Source organism: Mesoplodon densirostris, chromosome 4, assembly GCF_025265405.1.
Source record: "Mesoplodon densirostris isolate mMesDen1 chromosome 4, mMesDen1 primary haplotype, whole genome shotgun sequence".
Lineage (NCBI taxonomy): Eukaryota > Metazoa > Chordata > Mammalia > Artiodactyla > Ziphiidae > Mesoplodon > Mesoplodon densirostris.
The window spans coordinates 61,740,765-61,751,329 of record NC_082664.1 but is presented as its reverse complement, the minus strand read 5'-3'; the positions used below and the strand labels follow the sequence as shown (position 1 = coordinate 61,751,329).

General features: G+C 39.8%; 1 protein-coding gene across 1 annotated transcript; it reads left to right on the top strand.

The window, feature by feature from the left end:
• Positions 1-1,053: 1,053 nt before the first annotated feature.
• On the top strand, positions 1,054-8,348 carry PNN (pinin, desmosome associated protein). Its single transcript, XM_060096289.1, has 9 exons — positions 1,054-1,238; positions 1,904-1,975; positions 2,377-2,445; positions 2,807-2,879; positions 2,995-3,089; positions 3,253-3,328; positions 4,693-4,848; positions 4,926-5,064; positions 5,803-8,348. Exons 1-9 carry the CDS (start codon positions 1,126-1,128, stop codon positions 7,263-7,265), a joined length of 2,256 nt encoding a protein of 751 aa, XP_059952272.1. The 5' UTR covers positions 1,054-1,125; the 3' UTR covers positions 7,266-8,348.
• The last annotated feature ends 2,217 nt before the right edge of the window (positions 8,349-10,565 follow it).

Here is a 10,565-nt window from a genome sequence, read left to right as displayed (position 1 = left end):
CAGTAAGAGCTTTTAAGGATTGTTGGATGAATTAAAATGGTAACTTGGATTAAATACAGTTGGCCTGCTAATGCTTGGTGCAAGGATGCCTGGTTGCAGATGGAGGATGAGAACACAAGGATTATTGATAATATTGTTTCTGTGGGAAAATGCTTTCTGAGCTACAATTTACAAACACACTTCTGGAACAAAACCCGTTCTCACGTTGGCAGTGCGGGTAGAGCAGAACCAGAAGGTGGACGACACACACACAGCTAACAGTAGCGCTGCTCCCCCAGACCCTATTTTAAACCAACCAGCTCTAGACCGGCGTAGAGGCTAATGCCCGTCTCGTCTGTCTCACCGTCGCTTTTTTTCTTGTAGTAAAGCCTTGCACATAGTCTGATCGATCGTATGATGATTCTGGGCCGGCGTGACCTGGGGACAGTTACGGTATTTCCTTATCAGTAATAACAGGCAGTTTATTCACGCTTTTGGTTTGTGGGGGATAAGGCACGTGAAGTGTTTCACAGAGTACAATACAAAGCAATTGTTAGCTATTATGATGAATGACTTTTCCTCTTCCTTCACTTTTCGCTTCCCTCTCCTCATTTGAGCTTAACCTAGTCAAGAGAAGCCTGCGCACCCCCACCACTGCCTCTCTGGGCATGCGCACCAACAGAACGGCCGCACCCTGTCCTAATCAAATCATTTACCCGGAAAAAAGGGAAAAAAGACTCGCCTGCACCCTACTCTGAGGGGAACAGGTGGTAAAACGATAAGAGGCCGTCATATACAGGTTAAAAGGGCTGCAAAACTCCACTCTCCCCGCCAGAAGAGCCGGCCCGCGAACTCACGTCTCCGAGAGCCCAGAGACTCTCAAATCCGCCCCGGCTCTGCGCTAGAAGCGGAGCCCAGCCACCCGCAGCTAATCGGGGAGGGAAGCGACCGTCTGGCGGACTTTTCATTGGCCCAGAGTCACAAAGGCCGACAGCTTCTCCCCCTTCCGGTTGCTGAGTGGTTGAGGCCGAAATACAACTCCTATCTCCATTGGCTGAGCCCAGCTGTCAGTCTTCTCGCGTCTCGCGGCGCGACACAAGCAGGCGTGGCCTGGAGAGCAGTGTCGGAGCCTGCTGCAGGGAGAAGATGGCGGTTGCAGTGAGAACTTTGCAGGAGCAGCTAGAAAAAGCCAAAGAGAGCTTAAAGAATGTGGATGAGAATATTCGCAAGCTCACCGGGCGGGATCCGAATGACGTGAGGTGAGGGGCGGATGGGAAATGCCGGCTCCGAGAGGCAGCCACGAAGCCGGGGACAGTTGGGGCGGGGAGGGCGGCCAGCCCTGAGAGGACTCGAACATCGAGGCCTGTTCGCGGGGCAGCCGTGGAACCCCGTCCTCGGTGAGGTGGGAATTTCCAAGGCTCCCACCGTAAGTCCTGGGGCTCAGGTGCGTGAGGAAGGAAAGCGGGGCCTGGGTGCGCCAGGATGGCTTCCCGTCCTCCGGGAAGGCCCAGACTGCCGATTCCCGCCCTCGGCCCTGCAGGCCCGGAACTGCAGCACAAAGCGTTCCTTCTCCCGGGGCCACCCGATTCGGGGCTGGCCCGGAGACCCTCCCGGGACGCGGTCCGGCCGCCTCGCGCCCCCGGCTCTTGCCCACGTGCAACTTCCTTTGGGTTGGCGAAATCCGGACCTGATTCAGGCTTGTTAATGTTGAGTGGCATCGAGGTAAATATAATTTCTGTGATACTCGTCTTGGAAAAATCAGGAAGTTAACAAAATACTTCGTTTCCTGTTTCAAAACACGTGGGTTTTGAAACCATCATCTTCGAACTTTTCTGGTTATTTTCTTCTGATGATGAACTGCACCCGTTAAAGTATTTGGTGTTATTAGAAACGATTTTTGTACTGATTTGTAAATATCTTGTAGGCCCATCCAAGCCAGATTGCTGGCCCTTTCTGGTCCTGGTGGAGGTAGAGGACGTGGTAGTTTATTACTGAGGTAAGATTTCCTTAGGATTTTAGTTCATTGCTACTTACTACATACACTAAGTTAACGAAACGGTTTAAACAAATTTCGTGGTCGAGCCAATGTTAGAAATGTTTGGTTTGTTTGAAGCTGTGATCAGCTGTAGTTTTCTGTAGAGTTATCCTGGAATTTCATTTGCATTCAAAACTAGATATTGAAGAATATACTAACTATACCAGTTATATGCAAACTTAACTTAATCTCATAGTTTTAAAAGAAATGCTACAAAAGCATCTTGAAGTAAATGCCCATTTAAGGTTACTTTAACTGGAAGGTTTTTTTTTTTAATTGCAACGAAATTATCTTCCTTAAATGGAAATACCATTTTTCTCAAATTCCAAGTGCTTTATGTTGGCCTTTTTTTTTTTTTGCAGGCGTGGATTCTCAGATATTGGAGGAGGACCCCCAGCCAAACAGAGAGACCTTGAAGGGGCAGTCAGTAGGTATGTTAGAGGACAAGTTTCTGAAGGCATAGTTGTATGTTCCATTTTCTGAAGTAGCATACAAATATAAAAATTTAATAAATATTGTTGAATTAAGTTATATTAGAATTGAGTAGTATACTACTTACCCTGAGTCTGTTTCCTTGGTATTTGAACTGAGAAGCCAGTATCCCTCAAAACTCAATTCTTCACTAAAAATAACAGAAATTTTACCAAAGTAAAGGCCATGAGAAGAATAATATTGAGAAAATAGTTAATTTGGGTTAATTTTCTGACTTGTACTACAAAAACTTAACCAGCTTGAGAGGTATAGGAGATCAGAGTTTGAATTGGTCCTTTTAAATTCATTTTCCTTTGTCAGGCTGGGCGGGGAGCGTCGGACTCGGAGAGAATCACGCCAAGAAAGCGACCCAGAGGACGATGATGTTAAGAAGGTAATTGAGATTAAAAGAACTTCATAGAGGGTGAATATAGTATTTTCACCTCAGTACATTTAAAGGAGTGCCACTGTATGCTAGTTAAATTACTGAAATTTCTTTTCTCCTGCAGCCAGCTTTGCAGTCTTCAGTTGTAGCTACCTCCAAAGAGCGCACACGGAGAGACCTTATCCAGGATCAAAATATGGATGAAAAGGGAAAGCAAAGGTATCTTAAGTATCTTTCTGGAGGAAAACAACTCTTGTCAAATAATGCAATTTTAAGAAAATTTAAGGAATTGTTCAAGTGTCTGTGCTATGCTTCTTTTAGGAAATGGCAGGCTTAAATGAAGTGGAACCTTTTGAAATTGGATTTTTTTTCTGTTCTTTAGGAACCGACGAATATTTGGCTTGTTGATGGGCACCCTTCAGAAATTTAAACAAGAATCCACTGTTGCTACCGAAAGGGTATTTATGCAACTTTTTCTTTGCTTCCTTTATTTAAGCTATTAAAGTAGTTGATTAAATATTTCTTAAACACTGAAAAGTTCTCAAGATTTAACTGTAAGCTTCATAAAGTGCGTTACTGATATTTCCTAAGGAAAAAAAAAGAGAAGAAAAAGATTTACTTGCTAGCCTAAAATGAAGCCAAGGAAAAACTTCTAAAACTTTCTCAAGTTGTTATACTGTTGACTGGTTCTTTTTGAGGTGCTGTTAAAGTAACTTAATGAACTTTGCTTTGTGGTTCAAAGGGCCTAGTCTGATTCAGGAGAACCTGGATTCTGGTTTCAGCTCTATAACAATCTCATTTTGTGGTCTTGGACATGTCTCTTCATTTCTTTAGGCCTTAGAGTGCTTTCTTTCAAACAGGAAGTTGAACTTACTAATCATCTTAATTTATTAAATAATTATAATTTCTAAGACTTACTCAGAGGCACTCCAGAAGCAACAGCATAAATTATATTCCCTGCCCTCCAGAGTTTATTTAACTGTGTCATTTTTCTGGAAGTTTTTATTTTACTAAAGCTACAAAATTGTGTCCTTGGAGTTGAACACAAGCTTATTGCTTCTCGGGAGAACTATAGTGAAAGATAACAATTCAGTTATTTTATTTCAGCTTTCATATGTTAAACTTTATTAGAAAATATAAAAACTTAAAGCATCAACGTTTGAAGAATGTCTGTAGATTTTTTTTTCCATAAATTTTTTTTTTTTTTTTTTTTTTTTTTTGCGGTACACGGGCCTCTCACTCCTGTGGCCTCTCCCGTTGCGGAGCACAGGCTCCGGACGCGCAGGCCCAGCGGCCATGGCTCACGGGCCCAGCTGCTCCGCGGCATGTGGGATCTTCCCGGACTGGGGCACAAACCCGTGTCCCCTGCATCGGCAGGCGGACTCTCAACCACTGCGCCACCAGGGAAGCCCTTTTCCATAGATTTTTAAAAAGAGTTGACTAGTTTGTTACTTACTTCGTTCACTAGGACATCACTTTTCTCAAATTCTTTGCTTTGGAAAGAATAACTGAAGATAACCTATAAAGACAGTACTCTTCTTTTTCAGGTTAACTTTTAGGTAAGGTTCTTTCATAAATTACGTTGGAATAAAACAGTTACTGATATTATAGCTAATGGCTTTAAACTTTAGATTTTTAAATGAAAAGGCTTCAGTCCCCATTTCCTGGAAGGGAAATTGCAGTCCACCTCAAATGCCAAGTTTGAATTAGCTGGTGTCCTGAATTGCAGATGTGAAACATGTTTGCAGACAACAGTAAAATTGTGATATTTCACATAATCAGGATGTATCATAAGCTTTTAAAGATTATTGTTCATCTTTAGCAAAAGAGACGCCAGGAAATTGAACAGAAACTTGAAGTGCAGGCAGAAGAAGAAAGAAAGCAGGTTGAAAATGAGAGGAGAGAACTGTTTGAAGAGAGGCGTGCTAAACAGACAGAACTGCGGCTTTTGGAACAGAAGGTTGAGCTTGCGCAGCTGGTGAGTATATTTTGAAATTCTAAGATTGGTAATCCTTCATGTTGACAAAAGCGCTGACCTTTTTACCTTTTCTTTAGCAAGAAGAGTGGAATGAGCATAATGCCAAGATAATTAAATATATAAGAACTAAAACAAAGCCCCATTTGTTCTATATTCCTGGAAGAATGTGTCCAGCTACCCAAAAACTAATAGAAGAGTCACAGAGAAAAATGAATGGTAAGTGTAAATGAAGAGGTCCCTTGAAATTTCCTTAATGGGTAAGATAACACACAAATACATACGTGTTTGTTTCCTGTGACATCTGTGATTCAATAGTTAACTTTTTAGAAAGATATTCTAAGATGCTAATGTGTTTGGAGTACAGGAGCATTTGTTTCATGATAGATATTAACTGGAAACTTGGATATTAGGTGGTGGTGCTTAATGCATGTTTATTTATTAAGCATTTGAGTGAGCTTTCTCTTTTGCTTGATACTCTTAGTAGCCAGATACAAATGCTGATGAATCAAGAAAAAGTCAACATTGATGTCCATAGAGGAAGCACATATGGAAGGGTAGACACTACTAAGATGGTGATTAGATGATTTGTGTCTCCTTGGGATCAAAAAAATTAATGCATGATATGATACCATAAAACTGATTGTTTAAAAGAAGCTTTATTTTTTTTCATTCAGTATGAAGTAAAATAGCAAAAGATTATCCTCTTTTTCCATCAGTTAGATAACGTGGTGTGGTTTTGCTAATTTCTTAGTATATAGGTTTCCAGTGGATCTTTGTTTTTGTCATCTTATATCAATTTGTAATTACTTACATGCTATAATCAGTCTTTTGTCATCTCTTTACAAAAAAGACATTTAGATAAGTTCAATGACAATTTGTGACCAGGTGTCAAATTGTGATTTTGAATTTTCTAAATCATAGTAAATTTTACATGTGTAAATTTTTATCCTTTAGCTTTATTTGAAGGTAGACGCATCGAATTTGCAGAACAAATAAATAAAATGGAGGCTAGGCCTAGAAGACAATCAATGAAGGAAAAAGAGCATCAGGTGGTGCGTAATGAAGAACAGAAGTCGGAACAAGAAGAGGGTAAGGTGGCTCAGCGAGAGGAAGAGTTGGAGGAGACAGGTAATCAGCACAATGATGTAGAAATAGAGGAAGCAGGAGAGGAAGAGGAAAAGGAGATAGGTATAGTTCATAGTGATGCAGAGAAAGAACAGGAGGAGGAGGAACAGAAGCAGGAAATGGAAGTTAAGCTGGAGGAGGAAACTGAGGTAAGGGAAAGTGAGAAGCAGCAGGATAGTCAGCCTGAAGAAGTTATGGATGTGCTGGAGATGGTCGAGAGTGTCAAAAATGTAATTGCTGAGCAGGAGGTAATGGAAATCAACCAAGTTGAAAGCATAGAACCTTCAGAAAATGAAACTAGCAAAGAATTGGAGCCAGAGATGGAATTTGAAGTTGAGCCAGATAAAGAATGTAAATCTCTTTCTCCTGCAAAAGAGAATGCTAGTGCTCTAGAAATGGAAAATGAGCCTGAGGAAAAGGAAGAAAAAGAATCTGAGCCCCAGCCTGAGCCTGTGGCTCATCCTCAATCCCTGCCTCTGCCTCTGCCTCTGCCTCTGCCTCTGCCTCTGCCTCAGCCCCAGCTCCACTCCCACTCCCACTCCCACTCCCACTCCCATTCCCATTCCCATTCCCATTCCCACTCCCACTCCCACTCCCACTCCCACTCCCAACCAGTACTCCAGCCCCAGCCTCTCTCTCAGCCTGAGACTTTGCCATTAGCTGTTTCACAGCCACCACCTCAGGTTATTCAGGAGCAAGGGCATTTACCACCTGAGAGGAAGGAGTTTCCTGTAGAATCTGTAAAACTCACTGAGGTGATGGTAGAACCAGTCTTGACAGTACATTCAGAGAGCAAGAGCAAAACCAAAACGAGGAGCAGAAGTAGAGGTCGAGCTAGAAATAAAACCAGCAAGAGTAGAAGTCGAAGCAGTAGCAGTAGTAGTTCTAGTAGCAGTTCAACCAGTAGCAGCAGTGGAAGCAGTTCCAGCAGTGGCAGTAGCAGTAGTCGAAGCAGTTCCAGTAGCAGCTCCAGTACAAGTGGCAGCAGCAGTAGAGACAGTAGCAGCAGCACCACTAGTAGTAGTGAGAGTAGAAGTCGGAGTAGGGGTCGGGGACATAACAGAGATAGAAAGCACAGAAGGAGCGTGGATCGGAAGCGAAGGGATGCTTCAGGACTAGAAAGAAGTCACAAGTCTTCAAAAGGAGGTAGTAGTAGAGATACAAAAGGATCAAAGGATAAGAATTCCCGGTCTGACAGAAAGAGGTCTATATCAGAGAGTAGTCGATCAGGCAAAAGATCTTCAAGAAGTGAAAGAGACCGAAAATCAGACAGGAAAGACAAAAGGCGTTAATGGAAGAAGCCAGGCTTTCTTAGCCTATTCTTTGCAGCAGAAGATTTCTTGATGAGTAAAAGGATTACCTTTCCTTGTAAGGAGAATGCTGCCTTAAGAATTGCATGTTGTAAAAATTTTTTTGGAAAATACAGACTGTTTGTTTACCAGACATTCTTGTACTTTTGCATAATTTTGTAAGAGTTATTTATCAAAATTATGTGAGGTTCCAAAATATGTAAAAACAATAATAATAAAAAAATTAACATCCCTTGTCATCTTTTTTAAATATCCTATACTCTTCAGTAAGAATCTGTATATTTTAATAGGTAAATCTTTAAGTCTGTTCCTCTGTATCATACATTGCTTTTGTAGAAATAAATGTGCATTTCTTTCATTAGTTTTGGGATGTCCTCGTTGACGCTTGTATAATAAGTATTCTCTTGATATCATTTTCAGCTTTTATCACTAGATATTGAACGTGATTAGAATGTTTTTGAAGGTTTCCTCACATTTATTTGCCTTAGACAATTATTTTGAGTTGTCAAAGTCAGATCTTTGCAGCTTTGTTGGGAACAGTTTGTTCTCCTTAAAATCACTTACCATTTTTTTCTAATTTCCCTTGTTATTTTAATCTAAGCATTTCCCCATTTCTCATATTTAAACCATATATTTGGTAGATAACTTAAAACAGTATGATTTGGTTGGAGTTTTCTTTACGATTATGGGAGCATCATTTTTTGTCTCCTTGGTTACTTGTGTGATATAGCATATACATCTGTTAAAGAAAAAAAGTCACTTTCTAGGGGAGAGAGGTAGAAAAGTATATTCTAAGCTTGGATTTTGAGTTTGTGGTCTTGTCTTAACTTTTGTGTTGGCCGTAACTGAAACATGCCAATGTGTTTTCAAGAATTTTTGTTTTAGTAAGTATTGTATGAAAGTTTACAAAATGAAGGAAGTTCATCTACACTTGAATCTGTAAGCAAGATAACACGCAAGTGGTACCAAATGATTATTAACTTTGTTGTTTTATAAATTTGTATGAATTTGGAGTATCTGTTGCCCATTACTATACATGTGCAAATAAATGTGGCTTAGACTTGTGTGACTGCTTAAGACTAGTACTTGTATTAACTTTTTGATGCTTTGTACAAGAGAGCACTTAAATTGCAAACGGCCTTTTTTGAGTTCATAATTTAACGTTGTGACTACAGCTTTAGGCTTGACTTTGAATATTCATTGTGCCTTCCCTTGACAAGTAAACGGTAAGAGTAAAAATGTCAACATACATTTTCAGCATTATATAAATGGAAGATGTTAAAAGAAATCTTTTTAAAAAATCCTTTCTTGGAGCAATTATTAAATAGTAAAGGAGTAGAAGTTCTCAGGCTGCAGAGCTAGCTACCTGCATCCCTGGGCCAGTTGTTTATATCAAGAGTCACTTCACCCAGGAATTTTAATACTTTCCAGCATGCAGTAACAAATTTTATTTTCCTGTGTGCAATTATGGAGAAAAGGTTGTTAAACACTTAAAAGGGATGACTGTAAAACCTGGTTCTTTTTTTAAAAAGTCCTTATTTGATGAATCTAAAATAATTGTATGTGTTAAGATCTTGTACAAATTAAGTTTTGTTCATTTTTATCCAGAAAATTTCAACAGTTGTCATGATGCTTATACAAAAGATTATTTTGGGCTTATATAATGCATGGGGAGAAAAAAAGGAAAAGATCTTTGGAATATGCAGAACAATTTTCAGTTATTTTAGTTAAGCTCTGCTGATGAAGTATATAGAAAAAATTCTAATAACTTGAATTTTACTGACTTTAGTGGTATGCATTTATAAATTGGAAAGTTTCATTTTTAAAATTGAGTTTTGCTTTATCCTTGGAAATGATCCTTTTTTAAAAAATCTTTATTGGAGTATAATTGCTTCACAATACTGTTAGTTTCTGTTGCACAACAAAGCGAGTCAGCCATATGCATACACATGTCCCCATATCCCCTTCCTCTTGAGCCTCCCTCCCATCCTCTCTGTCCCACCCCTCTAGGTCATCGCAAAGCACCTAGCCGATCTCCCTGTGCTATGCTGCTGCTTCCCACCAGCCAACGGAAATGATATTTTAAGGAATTTATGTTCAGAGGATCGTGTAATTGGTTCCTTACGAAGGTACAAGGAATGTTAGAATTTAAAAGTAATGAAACTTTCTTAGGAGAAGAAGACATACAGGGGTCCTATTAGAAGTTACTTTTATGGAAAATTTAGAAGCTGAATAGGGATACAGCTAGTGATTAAGGACTGAAATTAGTTTGGAGCTCTGTTAATTAGAGACATTTAAGGGGCTGCTTAGGAAACACTTCATTTGCTCTGAGATTGCAAGGTTGGTGTGGCCACAGAAATTAGAAAATAGTATGATCTTCAATGAGCTGTATCCAGGCTAGGGCTTGTCTATGCACTGTCTAGACCTCTGTTAACTATACACATGAATACTCTAGTAATTTGGGCCAAGCAAAACCCACTAAAGCAGCAATTGAATGCGTTTGTAAACTAATGAATTAACAAAGAAATGATTACATGGCATAGTAATGTGGGCCAATGTCCTCAGAATAACAAGTCACTAAAATGTTTTGGGGTTTAATCTCTTAACATGAATTTTAAAAAAATCTTTTTTGAAATCATTGAATAAAAGTCTTAACTAGTTTCCCTTGAGATACTGCCATTAAAGCGCTTAGCCCAGAAAACCTGTAGCCTATTTACATGGTTGGACTTTTCTTTCTCTAAGAAGTCAGTGGGGAAGATTGCAGCTTGGCAAAAATAAACCTCAAGTATCTGAAAATTTCTTACACTATTTTCTCACATGGCATGATATTCAGATACCTTCAACTCTGCTTCCCATTGCCATTTCAGTACCCTATTTAAATTTATAACACTTCCCCTCACTGTCCCCTTTCCTTGCTTTATTTGCTTTCATAGCACAGCATTATGTAGCTATATTGTACTCTTGACTTATTGTGTACTTCCCACTAGAATTCAAGCTCCATGAGAGTGATTTTTTTTTTTAATCCCATTGCTGTAATTCAGATACCTAGGATAGGGCCTTGTGCATTATAGGCAATATCATGAATAAATTGTGATGGGCCATTAATGTGGTTTGTGTGATTTGATCTCTGATTGTCTTTCCAACTCATCAATTTAACGATAGATCAGAGATGATCAGTGAATAATGGCTGAGGATCTTGCACAACTGAAGAAACACAATAAGGCCATAGTCTTGAACCTCAAGTGGGATAAATAAAACCACTTGAGCATGGTAAAACTTCTG